The sequence below is a fragment of the Phoca vitulina genome, unplaced genomic scaffold (assembly GCF_004348235.1).
Source record: "Phoca vitulina isolate PV1807 unplaced genomic scaffold, GSC_HSeal_1.0 scaffold70, whole genome shotgun sequence".
Lineage (NCBI taxonomy): Eukaryota > Metazoa > Chordata > Mammalia > Carnivora > Phocidae > Phoca > Phoca vitulina.
In genome coordinates, this window is record NW_022589773.1 from 3,800,232 (window position 1) to 3,820,224 (window position 19,993).

A 19,993-nucleotide genomic window follows, 5' to 3' on the forward strand; every position below is an offset into this window, starting at 1 on the left:
AACAGGCCTCCCGCAGAGCAGGGAGCCCGATGTGGGGCTCGATCCCAGGACCCTGGGACGATGACCTGAGCTGAAGGCAGACGCTTAACGACTGAGCCACCAATAACTCTTTTGTGTTATTGGCGCCCAATAACTCTTTTAAAGTTTTTCAGAGTTCCCACATCTGGGGCATCTTGGTTTGGCAACTGGATTTCTTTTCTCTTTTCCTTTTCTTTTCCCTTTTCCCTTGAGAGTGGGTCCCATTTTCCTTGTTCTTTGTATATTGAGTAATTTTAGATTGCATTCTGGATACTGTGATCCTATATTGTATTATGAAAATTTTGGATTCTTTAAGTTACTCCAAAACATGTTGATACTTGTGTAGGTAATTAACTGGACTACATAAACTGCAGACTGTCTCTTCTCTGGTGGATGGCAATTCTGATCTCAGTTCATTTTTCTAAGCCTTAGCCTTAAGCCTGTTTTTAGTCTGCTTTACATGTGTGTTTTGGAAGTGTGTCATTAATTTTGGAAAATTCTGTCATTATTCCAAATTATTTCTTCTGTTCCTTTCTTTTTCTTCCTCTGATACTCCCATAATACATACAACTCTTAGTAATTGTCTTGCACTTCTTAGATATTCTGTTCCATCTTTTTTTTTTTCATTCTTTTTTTTATCTCCTTGTTTTTCAGTTTGGGAAGTTTCTGGTGAAGAAAGCATGATTCTTTCCCCCACCTGTGTTCAACCTACTGATGAATCCATCAAAGGCATTCTTCATTTCTGTTACAGACTTTATTTCTAGTATTTCCTTTTGATTTTCTTGGAGCTTCCATCTCTCAAGTTGTGTTACCCATCTGTTCTTGCACGTTGTCCATTTTTTCCATTCGAGCCCTTAGCATATTAATCCTAATTGTTTTAATTTCCTGGTCTGATAATTCCAATACTTGCTCTGTCTCTTTAAACTATGTCTCTTTGCCTTTTGGTATGACTTGTAATTTTCTTGTTGAAAGCTGGATATAGGGGCGCCTAGGGGGCCCAGTTGGTTAAGGGTCTGCCTTCGGCTTAGGTCATAATCCCAGGGTCTTGGGATCGAGCCCCACATGGGGCTCCCTGATCAGCAGGGAGTCTACTTCTCCCTCTGCCTGCCATTCTGCCTGCTTGTGCATGCACATGCTCTCTCTGTTAAATAAATAAAATCTTAAAAAAAAAAAAAAAGCAAGCTGGATATATGTACTCAGTAAAAGGAACTGAGGTAGAAAGGCCTTTAGTGTGAAGTTTTATTTATTAGGAGTTAGGCTATGTTTACTGATTGTTGTAGCTGTAGATGTCAAGAGGCTAAAACTTTCTCTGGTGTCCTTGTTTTTATCTTCCCTGTTGTTTTTGGGTTTCCCGAAAGATTTCTTGTGAACTGAGGTCTTTCCATTGTAACCCCGTTTTATGCAGGAGCCCTAACAATGTGGTAAGGTCTGGGGGAGGGGGAGCATTCTATAGTCCTCTATGATCAGGTGTCAGTCTTTTAGTGAGCCTGTGGTCCTGGACTGTGACCTTGACAAAGTGCTTTTCAATCCTCCCCACCTAAGGAAGACAGGAAGGCTCAGGAAAGGGGATGGAGTTGGGTATTTTTCTTTTCCCCAGGTCGGTTAGGCCCAGGTAAAAAAAAGTTTCCCTTGAAGGCAGGTTTTTGTTTAGGAGAACAGCATGCTCTGGGCATACTTCAAAATGGTGACTTTTTTCCTCACCCTGCCAAAAGCACAAGATTTTTTCTTGGATCTTCACCCTGAGAACCTGGTGGGGGTTCCTGGGGTAGAACCTGTGAAATCATTGGGAGGTTCCCTAAGGCTGGGGCCCCTGCTATTTTTCACTCTCAGGCTTGCCCAGACTGAGCCTCCAGAACCACAGTCTAAGTCCTCCTACCCTGGTATTGGCTCTGTTCCTGGGCTTCTGCTCTAACAAGTTATAATTTGCTGTATTTGCCTGTCTCTCCAATTCTGGGGGCAGTGGCTTTCCCTGTGACCTCAACTCTCTGATGGCTCTAAGAAGAGTTGTTGATTTTCAGTTTGTTCATTTTTTTTTTTTTTTCTCTTTTTGTGAAGACAGAGTGATGACTTCCAAGCTCCTTAGAGGACAGACTGGACTGGTTCGGGAGTGAGTCAGAGACATGCTGAGTTTACACACAGAATTAAGGGTTCCACTTCTCAGTATCTTTCCCCCGGGTTTTCCCCCTTTATCTGGTGGCCCTAGTTCCTCTGGCCAGAGAGGACTGGTTTTGCTATCAGAGGTACGTGCCTTTAGGGTAAAGCCACAGAAGAACAGAAACTCGCTATGTGTCGGACACTTGCTCCAAAGTTTGACTTCTCTCCAAAGTCTGCTTGTGCTTGTTCAGTCTCCAGAGCCTTCACGTTGTTGTTTTCTTGTGTTTTGTTGAGAATTTATAGCTGTTATTTATACAAGGATCACTTGGTTAGGAGGTTGTGCCTCCACATCATAAGTAGAACTTGACTTCCCATTGAGGGGGAAAAGAACTACAGTTGTTCTCCTGCCTTGGTTCAGGAGCTTTACATTCATGATCTCATTTCAGAATTTTTCAGAGGAGGACTCTGAGGCTCAGAGAAAATAAATAACTTGCTGAAGGTCATAAGGATATGTGTAAGTGACAAAATCTGGAGGAACTGTAGAGCTAGCAAACTTTAGACTACTCTTCTTTCGACTATATTACCTGGCATCCTTCATGGGTAAATAACTGCTAAAAGCTAAATCTATATAATCCAAAATAAGGCAGATTCCAAAGAATAACTACTAGGAGACTAGTAAAATATTGTTGTAGGGATGAAAGATGCTGATAGGACAGGGTTAAACCAATTCATCAGTCACAACTCGTTATGATTAACTTTTAGTCATATCAAAGTCTAATAACAATACATGGGAGTAAAAGGTCAGCGAGGACAGCCTCCAACATGGAAGAGGTTGGCGTAGATTGGCTTAGGAATCTCTGAAGAGAGATGAGGGCACAGAGGCATGATATCCTAAACTTCTTGACCAGGAATTTCATCTTATTCATCTGTGTATTCCCTTCAGGGCCAGGTAAAATGACAAACATACACAGTGCTTTAAAGATTTTGAAGGAATTAACAGTTTAGATACTTTTATAAACATCATTTTGAAATCTTCAATGCATTTTGTACAGAAATAATGATGTAAAATTTCTGGCACCAATAAGTGAATTTAATTAAATAGTGAATTTAATTTCTTTTCCTGCACTTGCTTTATATTTCTATGACTCTAGCAGAAGTTTCTAGCATTTACTGGTAAGACTTTAGCATTGATGCCTGATGAGTTTAAAATACTGAAAACTGTAGATCATTTTGGTTCAGGCAGTAGAGGGTGCCTTATTTGATCACAGAATTCAATCCATTTTTGTCCACCACATACCTGTTTCTGTCATTAAATCTTAAATGAACAAATGGTGTAATCAAAAGCAAATTCAATGTCACTTTAGAGAATGGCCAGTACCACTGCCTAGAATACACTGGCCATAGAATAGGGTATTCATAAGCAAATCCTGAGGAGAACCACATCACAGAATAGAAACATCCTTTTTCCTGCATCCTCACATCAGTGACAGCTGACTACTCAGAGGTGACCAGGACACCAGAAAAGGTAGATCTCACTAAGACAACAGTGAGTATGGGAACACATACAAAGGCCCTCTTGGGCACAGGAATCTAAATGGTTTGGTCCCATCCTAAACTCCTGTCTCTACTGGATTAAAGTGAAAGGAAAACCTTAAAGACCTTCACAGGCCCTTCTGGGTCTGATGGGAAGGGTTATTTATCAGCTAAGCGTTGACTATTCTCTCTTCTGTCCACCAGGACAGCTATCTAGCAGACACCCGCTGGGGCCCTGTATTCTTTCATTTCAGTACCACAAGCACAAAGAGAGTGCCCTTCAGGCCACTGGGACGCACAGCGGACTGTGATCCGTCCGCCAGGAGAGTTTACAAGGGGCTCATTCTGCTTTGGTCTTTGTTCCTAGGACCCCGCAGATAAAGGTCCTTGCTCAATACTCAATATATTAAGTATAAAGAAAAAAATGTTCCCTATAATCATGTATTTTTGATATATACTCATAGTTAAGCTACTGCTGTAGAACAAATCCTCCTTAAATGATGAGAATCCTGTGTACAGTAAGAAGAAAGGTGGTTACAATACCATATGTGACAAAATAAGCTTTTTACCAAGTGAGACTTTTTATACATTAAGTATACATATAAGATTTTTATCAAGAAAAACACCTAGGATTTAAAAGTGAGGTTTCCAAAAGGATGAGAAGAGTATTATTTTGACTTTGAGATAGAGACTTCTTTAATCCTACTCTTTGAATAAATCAACTTTAACTTATGCAGAAAAAGAGTGGTCATATTACTGAATTCTAACTCATCTTAAACACCGAAATATTATTCGAGAGGTGACGACAACATTCTGCATCTTGCAGTACAACTAGCAATCTCAATACTTCTTTTTTCTTTTGTTTCACAGGGAATGGGGAATGCAGAGAGCTCAAAGACTAGAAACAGAAAGTAAGTTACAGCAACCAAATGCTTCATACAGTCTGTCTGGAGGTGACTTGTAAATTTAAGTATCTAATTATACCCAGAGGAAGTATGTACCAAAGGATAAATTTAATTCAGGTTCACATTGTCTTGTTTAAAACCCTCAGGATCCTATGTGTTTCGCAAATTAAGAGCTTTTTCAGTTTAGAAAAGTAATCCTATCCCCAGCAGAGTACACACCAGCATCTTGTAGGCAAATACACTAATATTTCAGCAGTGAGAGGCATGAATATTCATACTAGTAGGATAAATAAATTCATGTCCATTCTGGCTAAGTTTTTAGATTTTGAAATTATGTATAAGCAATTGTGGCCCTGGAATAAAATTAGTATCAGATATATAAGCAAAAAAAGTTTTATACCCATGATCCTAGATAAACAGGCAGAAGAGGCTCTTTCCTTTGTTGAAGAAAGAAAATGGCCATCAGGGCAAACACATAAGGCGGCAAACCTCCTTCTTCAGGGCGATCTATACTGCAAAGCTACAAATGAGAGAAAAAAAGGATAAGCATTCTTTTGTACCAACCTATCATTTACATATTTTGTTCTAAAACCTTTTATAAAATACCACAGTGACAAAAAATAAAACTTCCATAAACTTTTGGAGCAACGACATATTGTGATGGTGTGTGGCAACTTCAATCTCAAATTTTTAATCTAATATTTGTTATTTCTTTTTTTGACATCCACAGCAAATCCACTCAACTTGGTTAAAATGCTTGTTAGTGAAATCAAAATGATGGTTCAATCCCAAGTGCAAGCCAACTGGCTCTGCTCAGTTCAATGGTCTGAACCTACATCTGAACCTACTGCCTTGAAAATTCATGCTTTGCCCAGAAAGGTGATTGGGGAAAGAATGTAGGCAAACTCATTAGCACCAACAGGAATAACAATTTTTTTTTTTAAAGATTTTATTTATTTATTTGAAAGAGAGAGAGAGATAGCGAAAGCAGGAACACAAGCAGGGGGAGTGGGAAAAGGAGAAGCAGGCTTCCCGCGGAGGAGGGAGCCCGATGCGGGGCTTGATCCCAGGACCCTGGGATCATGACCTGAGCCGAAGGCAGACACTTAACGACTGAGCCACCCAGGCACCCAACAGGAGTAACAATTTAAAAAGCATAGCCTACTTAGTGATGAAGTGGGAAGCAGCTTTCAGAGGACAGTATATTGTAATTATCAATTCATCTGGTTAAGACTGATGCAATCCTCTGCTTATCCTGGACTGGAGCAATAGGAACTATATATTGTTACTGCTGTACCTTTTTTTTTTTTTTTAAGATTTTATTTATTTATTTGTCAGAGAGAGAGAGAGGGAGAGAGTGCATGCACGGAGGCAAGGAGAGCGGCAGGCAGAGAGAGAGGCAGGGGATCCCAATGCAGGGCTCGATCCCAGAACTCTGGGATCATGACCTGAGCTGAAGGCAGACGCTTAACCGACTGAGCCACCCAGGTGCCCGTTACTGACATAATCAGTAAAGCTCTAGCTTTTCTCTCTAAAGTACCTACACAGAATCTCAATTTTATAATCATCATGGGACCTTAAGTTTTAAGGAAATACTAAATGCTCTAATAAATATCGAGAAATATAAGTATGAGCAGAGAGTGGCTTCCATTTTTTGGATTCTCTGGGTACATAATTAGAAATGGTATCTCTCGGGGCGCCTGAGTGGCTCAGTCGGTTAAGCGGCTGCCTTCGGCTCAGGTCATGATCCTGGGGTCCTGGAATCGAGCCCCACATCTGGCTCCCTGCTCAGTGGAGAGCCTGCTTCTCCCTCTCCCTCTGCCTACTTGTGCTCTCTATCTCTCTGTCAAATAAATAAATAAAATCTTTAAAAAAACAAAAAAAAGAAATGGTATCTCTCAAACTTCCCTGTGCCTAAGAAGTACGCTGGGAAACCAGTTAGAATGTAAATTCTTTGGGCCATATCCTACATTTGACCCACAAATCTGATTTTTAATAAGCACTATAAGTCATTTTGATCTTTTCAGCAATACTGTTACAATGAAACAGAAACACTAAATTTTCCTTTCTGCAGATATTAAAATTTCTGTTCCGCTACTCAGATGCCTACTCTCTTCATGTCTATAAATAATGCATCCAAACGTTTAAGATTAACCAAGCAAAAAAATCAAAGCATACTGTTTATGCATACGTAGAATGTGCTCACACATTTAAAGAACTCAAACCTACCTTTGCCCAGTACCTAAAGGCAATCACCAAAGGAACCAGCTTTGATTCAAGTTTTCCAAGGGCAGTTAAATGGTTTGTCGTCAAACAAGCATTTTCATTTCCTGCACTCACTTTACAAAGAAGACCACTGGGGGGGTGTGGGTAAGGGGTGGAGATGGGAAAGAAAAAGAGAAAGATAAAAAGCATTACACAGGTATCAATAACTAATTTGCACTGATAATAAATATCTTCAAAATGAAAATAAAAAACTCACAAAATCTTTATGGGTCATTTAGGTCATTGCATTAAGAAAAAGATAGGGCAGCTATTCTCTGAGCGAACTTTATTTTTCAGAACTAAAACTCTGTATTTTCATACATTAAAACTATTTCTGGGGGGAAATGAAAATTAGGAAAATACTGTAAAATGGTTCAAATGGGAGTAGGAATTCATCTTTGTAAAAAGTAAAGGAGTGTTTTCCCTAGAGTTGGAGGAATCTGCCTAATGAAGAATCATTACAGCCTACAAACCACCCATGTACTATGGTGATGGTAATGCTTCCAGATGGAGGGAGACACACATGGGGGAAGTCACGCTAATTGTTACTCAGCATTGCTAAAAATGCTGCTAAAAAGGATGGCAAAGTAAGGTGGCTACAGCAAGTAACCCTTCGATAAAGTTGTTTTTTACGGAAATGAAATGGGTCAAAATGCTTCCTTCCTCCACTGTTTCAAATAATTTTATTCTTTTTAAAATAAAACACCTTCTGCTCCTGCATCAAATGCCAAAAGTATAGAGAGAATGCTAACAGTGAGCCTGTGAAATTAACCACATGGGGAGCTTGCTGTTCTAGAGACTGGACATTAAGATGTAATAAAGTACATGTGCTCCTGGCAGGTTTCTATTCAATATACAAACAGCTTAAAGAAACAGAGACCTTTGCCTTTCTCTGCACACCACCACCGGCACCCGGGCATGGAAGTCTGCATCCACATCAATAAAAGAGTCTGAGGAAAGAAGAAAAAATATTAAGTAGGTTAATTAAACCTCTGTTTAAAAGCAGAACTAGATGAAGTACAAGTTGTGACTTAATCGGTTCGGGCTTTTGAAAGGGGATTACGAAATAAAGCTCTGAGATGACTTGAAAAGGGAAACAGTATTATGTACAACAATCAAGTAATCACATTAATTTAAAACCCTTATTTTGCAAAACTCACGTTTGATTAGAAATGACTACATTATTGAATCAGAATATTTAAGTGTTATGTGGATAAGGAAATTAGAAATGTGGATGGGATATATTCAAGAACAAAACTGCTGCAAAAGCTACTAAAATATCTGGGTTCATAATACATTATTGGCTGAAGTAAGAAGAAATGTCTGAATGTTTCATTCAACCCAAACAAGAATGATGGGAAAGACTAATTCATGGGATGAGACAGTTTAATGAGGCCTATGGAGAGCATAAAAAGTCATCAAGTCCTAAGCCAGATAATACTTTGGACAACTGATAACCTTAACCAGGAGCAAATATTTGGGGATTTATTAATCAGGGTTGGGTCACACCTATTTATCATATTAATTTAAACCACAGAATGGTTTTGTTTGAATATTACCCACAGAAATAATTAAAAGACACATGACTTCCTATTTTCAACGTTTGACAAATAAGATATATCCAAATTATAGACAAAAGAAAAAAAATTAAGAGCAAAACGTGGAAAGAATTTGGCCTTACCGCTGTTCTTTAAGCATTCTTGAACAAGTAAGAGAACATCTGGCTGAGACATCTAGGAAACAAATCAATGAATACATCACTAATCCATAAGTACTGTTGTTTCACTGAGATAATACACGGTCATCTGAAGTTATCCAAACTCCTTTCCAAATTAGAAAGCACACTGCTACCCCAGTAAATAAATTAATCATTATGCCATGTGCACACATTAGTCAGAGACAGAGATGAACGCCAAATGACGGAAAGCGACCTGTTACAAAGTTAACTCCTGATTAATGAATTCCTGAGGTAATCAGCCTCTCCGCAAATCTCCAAGACACAAAACTGTTCATGTCACCTCTCACTATAAGACTACTTCAACAGATTGCTTGCTGGTCTCCACTTCAGCCTTGCCTCTCTCCAATCCTTGCTCCACGTAGGAACCACAGCCATTTAACGTCATAAATCAGACCTAGGCGTGCCCCTCCTTAAAACTCTCAATAGCTTCCTACTGCCCTTAGGTCACAGTGAAACTCTTTACCAAGGCCCACAGATCCTGCATGTTGGGTCCTCTGTCCCAATCTTAAAGCTGCTTCTTTCTCTTGGTCCCTCCACCATGGCTATACAATCATCCATTCAGCTCCTCAACTAGGCCAAGCTCTGTAGGGATTTAGGGTGATTGCAAACACTGCTCCCCCTGCCTGAAACACTCACCCTTTGACTTCCTGATTCCTTTTCATTGTTTAGAGCCTAGAGTCGATGTCATCGCTTCAAAGGGGACTTCACGACCGCTGGATCTACACATCCCCTGTTCTTTTCTGTCACAGAACCCTGTTTCCCTGCACAGCCCTCATTATAATTAACCATATATATGTAATTACTTATCTCCTCCACTAGGTATGAGTTCCACAAGGGAGGAATCCTACCTGTTTTGTTCTCTGGGATCTAGGATGGTGCCTGGCACACAACATGGACTCAGTGAGTATTTGCTAAATGAATGATGACACCAAAATAACTGCTATACTGGTAAATTACTAATAAAAATTCGAAGGTTAAAAGACGAGTAAAATCTGTTGGTCAGCTGACCACGTAGCTGTAGCAGTCATGGATGGCAAGGAATGAGAGGCTGTACGACAGAACATCTGGGGGTGGTGCCCAAGAATCTTCTTTATTATTTTTAACTAGCAACCCAGGCAAAGGGGCATAACCATCTGCAAACTGGCCTGGGGAACCACCATCGGATGAACAGATGATCTACTAGAGTGCCTTCCAGAGTCAAAATTCTGACTCAATGACATCTTTTTCAATCACATTTAAACCAGAAATCAAGGCTAGGTGTGGTTCTTCAAAAGCATAAATATTTTAATAAAGTAGGCGTATAAAAGTGGAAACTTAGGAGCAAATGGAGCTTTCAGGTCACAAATGTTTCCATGTCCACACTGTTTAAAATCTGAAATCCTTCTATGACATTGGAAAGTTGACTTTACCAAGATAATTTAATCTTCTCAAGTTAACAGAACCTAAAAAGCCCCATCAGAGTCACATAGTTAGAAAACCAGCATTTGAAGTAAATACAAAAGATCTCTAGAGTAAAAGAAGTACAAAATCTGTACAGTATTAAAAGAAATGCTCTAAAATCGAAGGTTGGCAGAAGAGCATGGAACTGGAAATTTTAGGGGAAAAAGCTGCCACTTATATTATCTTCAAGTATCTAAATATATTCTTATATAGCTCACATTTGAAAAAAAGAATTTCCATACCACTCTGAAAATTTTATTTTGTACTTACAATGGCTGGAAATTGAATGTCGATATTTACATCTGAATTTTTGAAACCCAATCTGCTACAGGATGACCCATATAATCTCAGAGAACAATCTGAAAAAAAAAATTAAGTCATAAATAAGGTGAAATTTCTCGAACGTCATAACAAAACACTGCTATTTAGGAAATGGAACTATCAATTAAAACTACGCATGAAAGTAAGATAGTATTCAAGTCTGGTATAAATAAACAAAAAGGAACGGTTGACTCTTTGGCTTTTGTCTTCATTTTATTTTATGTAACAGGGAAGGCTGTGTTGTCTGCAGTTTATGTTAACAGCTACTCTTTCATGCCAATTGTAAAACATGTTTAAAAGAAATTCTAAATTATTTTATATTTTGTGCAGAAAATACTATTTGCAAGGATTTTCACAATGTGAAAGTCAAAAACAGATGCCTTTGTCTTATATTTATAAACCTGATAGTATACTAAAGAGTTAATGCAAACATTTCACCTTTTAGAAAACACACACGTGGAATTTACTATAAAGATCATGTTTCAGTAAAATAATCATAAAAATGACCATCAGCATAAAGTTACTTTTCAGTATGATTATGAACCAAAAAAACCTTAACATAATATGCTCTCTTTAGGAAAACTTTTGAAAAATAATTTTAATATCACTGATATAACTTAAAATACTAGGCAATAAGCAATTCACTCTTCAGAGGAAGGTGTGTGTGTGTGTGTGTGTGTGTGTGTGTGTGTGTGTGTGTACTGCCTATATTTATTTATGGCATTTTTCCCCCAATGTTTTACTATTACTGTGCCAAAAAGTTATCTCCTTCCTATCAGGGGATTTTGTGGGGTTTTTTTTAGGTTTGTTAAGTCAAGTGATTTCTTTGAGTTTTAACAGTTTTTCGTGACAAAGTATATTAAATTTTATAATGGAAGTCTATAGCAAAAATCATTGACATTACAAATGCCTTTCTGGGAACTTGTCTATAACACAAAGGATGAGCTATAGATATAATGAAATGAACAGATTCTTGCTCTTTATTTTTATGAAAGTATACACAAGTATGAATGATATGCTATATGAATGCTTTTTCAGTACAACAAATAGTTCTATGGGTGATATGGTGATAACCTTTGAATAGTGATTCCAATCCTAACTGTGGGTTAGAATCACTTGCGGAGCTTTCTAAAAAAAAAGTTTTCTGTGGCTCCACAGACATAACCTGGAAAATTAATCAACAGTACACAAAATCTATTACAAAATAGGTTCAGAGCTCATTTTAGATGTTGCAATTCTTTTTAAAAGTGGTTAAACAGAACCTTTTTCGGACACAGACAACCTGAGAATGACTTGAGTATACTTTTTATTTTAATTCAAAATGTTGCATCAATTTGAATAGGTAGGAAGGTAAACAGGTAGATACACAAGAGTCCCACAGTGCCCCCATAATCTGGAACATTTAATTTAAAGTACATGTGTAAAAGGAAATTCATAATGAAGACAGGCTTAATGACAGTGCACGTAAAAGTCTTTGTTACCTTGGGGGAAAGCCAGAAGAAACAAAAACACACAAAAAATTAAGAGCTTCAGGACATGGTAACTCAATTTCTATTAGATGAAAATTACTACGGGTTGGAAAAATGCATGAGGCACTTTTAGGTAGCTAAATAGAAAAACAAATCTAGAAAATACCTGGTAACTTGTGTTGGAACACATTTTCCATGATACGTTTAATTTCTAGTCTCTGTTCCAAGTTCTCATTGTGTAAGCCAAACTCCTGTACCACTCTGTCAATGGCAATACCAATTGCATTTATCTGGGAGGGTGTAGGCGGGGGTAACGTAGTGAGCAATTCTTCCTCTTGCTTCTCCTTTTAAGATCAATATTGAGATTAAAAATGACTCACACAGTTTTTACCTTCTACCATTCCCTGAGACAACACTGTAGAATGTTCTGTAGAATATTCTGGAATATTTTTCTTAGCTCTCCCTCTCACCTTAGCTGTGTTAGTCTTCAGTTCATCAAATGCATACACTTCTTTATGCACATAAAGTGATAAAAGAAGGAAGGCAAAAATAAGGAAAAAGTGCAGGGAAAGAACATTAAAAGCAGCAATGACAAATTATTTGCTTTATTGTTACTGGCATAAGGGCATATACTGAGATCCTATCAATGACTTCACTCATCCTGATACTGTTCTTAATGAAATTCACAAGACTGCCCAGCAAAACATATCTGACCAATGTAAAGTATTTTGGCTAAAATAAATTCAGTAATGTAAGTAGTGAAGTTATTAATATCATAGCCTTAAAGAGAGGCAAGTTGCAAAGATGACAAGTAAAAAGAACTGACAATTAAACATATTTGTTTGGGTTACATTAAACTTACCTTAATGTTTTTCTTGTGCCTCTTCTCTTTGATATGCTTATGGGCAAATGCAATGGATTCAATTAAAACATCACAAAGTTTGCAGGTGTACTTAGCTGTAGGGTAGTTTCTTGGTCGCTATAATTTGAAGAGATTTAGAGACATATATACTTATCTTCCAAAACACAGGCAAACAAAAGTTAGCCAGAAATGATTTCCCCATCACTTTAACAACTGCTAATATATTATTATCACTCTTTACCACTATTCTAATAGTCATTTTTTGGAAGTGATTCTATTAAATCAAATTGAGTATCACTTTTAACTCACAGTGCTTAAATGCTAATAACTGTAGTAGGATACCTAACTCATCAAAGCACATGTTCCAATTACTAGCATAGTTTAAACCAAGACAAGGATTTTAAGTAACAAATAAAAGACGTTACCCTTTTTAGCCTGTCAATGAAGTCTCTTTTTAATCGCTCCTCTGCCTGCTGTAAGCCCAGGAGCTCCTTCGTTGAAAGCACAGACTCGTCAATCACGGGGCCTTCCAAGTCTCCATCCTGCTCATTTTCCTCATTTCTAGTCCTACGTGGCTTCCGAGGTCTGGACCTCTGCTTCTTGTTTTCTTAAGTTAGGGGGAAAATATTATTGGCAATATTGAGTAATACCGCTCTGACAAAAAAGCAGACCGTACATATTTATTCATACATATTAACTAAATAATGTGATTATCTGAATGACATCTTAGCACAGCAAAAGGAAAGCTCTTCCATGGATAAAACGCGTGAATACTCATTGACCACCTCATCTGGATACACCAGCCCATAGAAATCCTCTTTTAGGAACACTGGAAAAGAATTTGCTTCAACCATACAATGTGATTTTATCATTTCTTCCAAGTATACTCCTGAACATACTCAGCAATAGTAAAAATTATCCTCTGAAGGCAAGTATACTTGCCTTCTGTAATTCTGTAATTCTCCTACTGTAATTCTAATACACCTAATTTATTGTAATATACAATATAAATATATTGAATATATTCTAGTATACCTGTTATTCTAATGAAAACTGTTCACTTACAAAAATGAAAGGAAATGTGGATAATCTCAACAGAGGAAAGATGGACAATATGATCTCCAAAGAACTCAGAAATCAACTACATTCTTTTGTGGAATGAAAATCCATCATTTAGCTGTAAATTTAGCTTTCATGTAATTGGGCCTTCTCCCCACACGGATACAAGAAGTCCAAGCCAAAATTTTATTTACTGAGGACAACTAGTTCCTATCTTATCTTTATTTTCATTTTAGCTTCTTTGGACAGTCTGTACACTAAGCACATTTCAAAGAAAAAAGGCCATTACTTGAAATAAAAGTTTTCTACAAGTATAGACTAATTCATTTAAACTCTGCTGTTAGTTCTATAATCTTTATAACTAATAAATGAATCTGTTCCCTTTTTTAAATTTACAACTTTTCTACCTGTGAAACTGAAGATGACTGTGGGATTGATCTATAAAAAAATCGTTTTAAATAGCTTTGATAATGTCTATCAAGCTCTGAAAATAAATCTATCATTAATACATGATTAAAATAAAAGCTAATTTCCCCAATTAAAATTGTGATAAATGGTTTGAATGTTTAAATGGCTGATCAAAAATTAGTCTTTCAAAATATAAACCTACTGAAAAGCTCTGCGTGAGGCAATTCCTATGTCAGGTTTTCAGTGGAACTCATTTCTTGTACAGCAGTTACAATGAATCAGTTGGCTGAGAAAACTTGAGTCAGAAAAGGGAGGTATAGGATCTCTAATTTGCAAAAAGCTGCTGTCAACAGCTCTAAAGGAAAAGTAGCAAGCACTGTGCTCAAAGTACCATAAGATGAATATATAATGAAATTCTATAAATAGCTTCTATAATATAATAAGTGGCAATTGAAAGAAATTAATTAGGACAAATGGTTTTGTTTTGCTTTTTAAATCCATCAAAATGGACCAAACAAATAAAATACTAAAAGGGAAGTAGTCATTTGCAGAGAAAAACTAGTCTACTTTTAACACTTGCTTTTAACACTCCCCTACTCCCAATTATCACCATCTTTTAAGGACTGTGCTCTCGTCTGCATCCACTTCTGAGATAAGCACTCCTTTTAACTTAGAGGTGTGTCTGTTCTCATTTGTGTATCTTTACGAGCTCTACTCTAAATAATTACATCTAATTTCAGTGTTCATAACAAGTTTCTTACTTTGGCAAACACTCATTAGAGATTTACACCAATATGTGCAATACCCATTAGAAAAGTCCGTATTAGTTCACAAACCAGTAATTGGTATGGAACCAAATCCCTTTTTTAACTTCTCTCTCAAATCACAAAGGCTTTTCACTTAACTGTATTTGCTGTCATCTTCTGGAATGACAATTTCCCTCCAAAGAGCCCGATTAACTCCTTGTTTTTTCTTTTTAAAGATTTTATTTTTAGGTAATCTCTACACCCAACGTGGGGCTCAAAGTCACAACCCCGGTATCAAGGGTTGCAGGATCCAACCGAGCCAGCCAGGTGTCCCACTCCTTACTGTTTTTATACAGAGAAGTGGATGGCTGCAGAAATTCTGTCTGATGACGATGACGACGACGATGACAGCAGCTGTCATTACTGAGTATTTTTTATGTAACAGATGCAATGCAAGCACTTTATGTGCACTGCCTCATTTAATCCCTGTAGTGATCCTGTCATAGATGTTGATATTATCCCCATCGTACAGATGGGGAAAATGCTGGCCCAAGAAAATAACTTGTTTGGGGACAAATGACTAAGTGAAAGTAATGGGATTTAAAATAAACATTAAAGCATGGATGGAATTCTGAAATTCAGCCTTTTATCTAACAATATAAGAACTGCAAAGAACTTACTGAAATCCCCCCTTGTAGCATATCCATTCACATCTAGACTAGACCATAACCGACAAGACAATTATCACCTTCTGAACTGAGTTTCACAGGACTGCATGGTAAAAACAGTCAAATAAAATCTCACTGAAGGGAATCCTGAAAGACAAAGCTGGGTATTGCTAAAAAATTCCCACAATTATGTAGAGGAAGACTACCTGGCTCATCGCAGGTGTCTTGTAACATGAATTCTCTATATACAGTATTCCAAGTCTCCCATATTTTATTTGCATATGGCCCATTATTCCATTCACAAAGTACATGTGTATATGAGTGGATATTTTCCAGCTAAGATCACTAATGGCATTGTCCCAAATACATTAAATTGGCAATCTAGGATATCTGAGGGATGAAGTACAGGGCGGTAACGTAGAACTGAAAAATAGAAAATAAGTATTAAAAAACAAAGCAACTCTTAAGATAATTTTTACTGTCTTCTCACATCATTTAATGAGACCCTTCCTTAATAAGACAGAATTCTGATTCAAGGAAAATTTCAGTCCCTTTAATGAGATCCTTTTTAGAATCCTGAGTGCAGTGCAAAGTTTATACTTCAAACTGAATTTCTCTCTACAGCAAGTAATTTCATACCAAAGCTTAATATTTTTCTTATGAAGATGTTCAAGGTTTAGAAGCTCAACAGTCCTTCATCTAGCAATTGTGAAAGCGCACACCTATTCTCCATATAGAGAGAACATGGGGGTTTGGGGATTGTCTTCAATTAAAAGGACAGCAAAAAAATGTATGTACTTCCTGTTCAAAACCACTTAAAAGTAACTTTTTTAGTTGCTTTTCAGACTAAACAAGAATACATATACAAAAAATTTTTAGTCTGTTAACAGTCCCTACTAATGTTTGTCTGGTTGCAAACTTTTATTCTATAAATCTGTTTTTATAATGCTATTTGAGACCAACTTTTTCTTTTAAAAAACTATTGGTAACGGCATTAAGATGTCCATGTCCTACCTGGATACAGTAATACAGAAATACTTAAATATATACACTTTTAAAAAGAAAAACACCATCCAAAAGCCGAGAAATTATCAATATGTATTCAGTTTCCCTCTGTCAGATTGAAGGTCCAGTGAGGCTGAGTAAATGGCCAAAGCAGCACAGCACTCAATTTCAGTTCCACTTCCTCATCCACCACCCTGCTAAAATAAATTTAACCTCACCAGGCCACAGCTGCCTGCTGTGAAAAACTGTGATTGTACCCTGATGTATCATGACAGAGCACTAGATCAGACAATTCCTTCAATTTCTTTCTAGCTTAAAGATTTACGCAGCCAAGATTTTCTCTCTCCTGGGATTCCTTTATTAACACCTCATTCTATTTCTGCTATTTGATATAAGGCATATTCTCTTGCTTTTCCTACCTTCACAAATATAAAACAGCACCTTTCCTCTCATTTAATACTATCATAAGACCCCCTAGAGATAACAAATGACGTTTTCTCTGTTAAATATTCTAGATGTCCAGATCACAAGTTCTAATGCCTTACCAGTAACATGCATAGATGTAAACTGGCCACTGTGAGATAACACATAAGGGCTTCTGGATACCTAGGAGAGTGCCAACTTTGCCTAGATGCATTTAAATTTAAAAAAATTTTAAAGTGCTGACCAATTTGCCACCCATTCCATATGGTCACTAAAAAAAGGCTTATAGCCGGGCACCTGGGTGGCTCAGTCAGTTAGGAAGCGGCTGCGTTTGGCTCAGGTCATGATCCCAGGGTCCTGGGATCGAGTCCTGCATAGAGCTTCTAGCTCAGCGGGGAGTCTGTTTCTGTCTCTCCCACTCCCTGTGTGCTCATGCACACTCTCTTTCTCGATCTCACTCTCTCAAATAAATACATAAAATCTTAAAAAAAAAAAAAAAAAAAGGTTACAGCCAATATATTTAAAAGCCCATTTTTCCAAGCATAATTTACATTTTCAGACTAAAGAGTTTTACTTTTTCCTTCATATTTATGAGTCTATTTCATTTCAGTTATTACTGTCCATTAGATAATTTTCCTGTTTATAGAAATCATTGCTACATGGACAAAATCTATTCACCTTTTAGAAAAACGTATAATCACTTTGAGGCAATTATTAATCAAGCACAGAGGGCACTCAGAAAAGGGTTTTGGTGCTACAGAAACTAAAACGCAAAACTTTTATCTGTAATGTGTCCCAGCCTGTTTGCCATGGTCACTTCTAAGAAAAAAAAATAAAAATCTTGGACTATCCTCTTCCGGAGATTGATTCTCTATCCAAAAGACATATAATCCTCTGTGACAGGAAATATATACAGTCTATATTGCATACTGACATTGAATATGATTTTTTTTTTTAGCTTTATATTCTGTCATTTATATTATGGACACATTCGCTATTCAAATACAAAATTACAATACAAAATTTAGAAAATACATACACAACACTCAGAAAATATGATATAGTCCCCAGGGTGATAGTCGCCCTCTTCTGTAAAAGGCATCAACAGGAAATACGTTTACTGAAGTAAAATGAGCCTCATAGCAAAGTGATCTTTTAAAGTGACCAGTACATGCAATGTGTTGAAGTTGCCCAAATACCATGATTGCAATTTTTAAAGTATTCACATTAAATAAGCAGGAACTATGAAAAATCGGAACTGCACTGCTGAAAATAATAAACCTCATTTGGATGAAAAAGACATTGCGACTTTGGGGCTGTAACTTGACAAGTTGGAACACATTACCAGGGCTTCCCGCTTCCATTTCTGACATGGTTTCTAGGCTTGTCAAGTCTTTATGAAGTAGTCGTCTTACAGTTCTGCAGCCTCTTCCATCTTGCCACCTATATCCATCCTCACTTTCCTGAAAGGAGTCTTTTCTTGGTCGGTTTATAACAGGAATTCTAGGTCCAGGTTTAAATTCCCTCCAACTGTCTGAATTACCAGCAAGTTCATCAGAGAGCCATCTCTTACTCTGATCTTTGTGGTTGTCATTTATCCAAGCGGGTTGACTGTAAATTGGGTTTTTAAATGCATAGGGATTGTTGGAAACAGCATATGGTCCTTTTCTGGGGGTATTCCCATAGTTCCCTGGTGTTATTTTTTTTTTTGGAAGGCCTTTTTCCATTTTACTGCTATGGCCTTTAGCATAATCATCCATTATTAAATAATCTTGTTGGGGGTGACCCCTTCTGAAATCCTCGTCATCTACAGTCCCTCGGTCTTTAGCACGTTTCACAAAATAAGGTTTTGCTGCATCTCCCATGGTCTTTGACTTCAATTTTCTTACTCTGCACCTGAAAGAAGGCATTTTGGGAAATCATCAAACTATAACAAGATATCATACCAAGCATATGAAATACCACACGTTTATTGTACAGATGCTCAAAAGCCTATACAAACTCTTCTTTTCCTAATTTCCATCACATTCAAATAATCACCGCATTACACTAGAAGTTGGGAGGCTTGAATCCTGTAATATTCTTCACGAAAATTAGTACTTACTATTTAACATGAAGATTACATCTGTGACTAAGGGAAGCTCCCTACAGTCTCGAGAACTGCAGTATTAAAAAATGTTACTCATTATCAAGTTGGTTGGCTTTACCTATAAAACAAAAGCGCTTCTCCAAAAAACCAAACCAAACCCTAATTCCCAAGCCTATGTTGTTAGAAAACTCCGGAAAGAGTCTTTAAAAAAAAAAAAGTTGGCAATTACTTTTAAGTGTTATACAAAGTAACCGAAACTTTCTGTGAAAGTAGCTCAAATCCACTTTTCTGTCCCTTCTCCGTCCTTCAAGGAAGGGCCTCGGCTCCCCCTCACCACCACTATTCAGAACCTCGGGCTTCGGTCGCTTGGGCAGGGGACGGGCTCGCTCCCCAGCAAGGCTCCCCTCGTCAAAGGGGCTAGGTTTTTGACGAAGAGACAACTCCAGCTAACCTCCCCAGTCCTCATTCTCTAACCCCAAACAAGTTTGGTTTTGTCACGGAAAGCATTTCTCCCTCTTCGACCCCCGTTTGATCGCCCCACCCTCGATCTGCCTCAGTTTCCACCCTTCGGGGCAGAAGACAGAGAAAGAAGAGGCGTCTCCGCACTCCTGGCCACGAAGCCACCTCGGGGACCAGGAAGCAGGAAGTGACCTGCCTCCTCGATGGGGTTCCGGGGTCCCCCCGGCCAGCCAGGGGGCCGGGGCCGAGTGCCTCCACCCAAGTCCCTTCTTCTCCGGCGCCGGCAGGGTCTGACACAAAGTGAAGATGCGGACTCGAACCCGAGAGCTCAGTCCCCGCCGGCCTGGGGGCTCCCAGGTCCTCGCAACTGGGGCGAGGAGGCCGGCAGGGGATGCAGCCAACGTTTCTCTCGGGCCGGGCCCGCCCTCTACTCCGGAGACCAGGAAACCCACCGGAGACCCACCCCGGAGGCTAGTCTGGGAGGGACGCGG

At 38.1% G+C, this 19,993-nt stretch overlaps 1 protein-coding gene across 2 annotated transcripts in view; it reads right to left on the minus strand.

Annotated features, from left to right (window-relative positions):
• Positions 1-19,042, minus strand: part of TUT7 (terminal uridylyl transferase 7) — a 66,515-nt gene extending 47,473 nt beyond the window's left edge. For both annotated transcript variants that reach the window (XM_032392920.1, XM_032392921.1), the window contains exons 1-9: positions 18,300-19,042; positions 13,071-13,252; positions 12,646-12,762; positions 11,950-12,127; positions 10,264-10,352; positions 8,497-8,548; positions 7,696-7,765; positions 6,780-6,906; positions 4,951-5,070 (exon numbers count right to left, since the gene is read on the minus strand). In XM_032392920.1, coding sequence (XP_032248811.1) covers positions 4,951-5,070; positions 6,780-6,906; positions 7,696-7,765; positions 8,497-8,548; positions 10,264-10,352; positions 11,950-12,127; positions 12,646-12,762; positions 13,071-13,252; positions 18,300-18,864 — 1,500 coding nt within the window. In that variant the 5' untranslated portion in view covers positions 18,865-19,042. The remainder of the gene's footprint in view (positions 1-4,950; positions 5,071-6,779; positions 6,907-7,695; positions 7,766-8,496; positions 8,549-10,263; positions 10,353-11,949; positions 12,128-12,645; positions 12,763-13,070; positions 13,253-18,299) is intronic.
• Between the last annotated feature and the right edge of the window lie 951 nt (positions 19,043-19,993).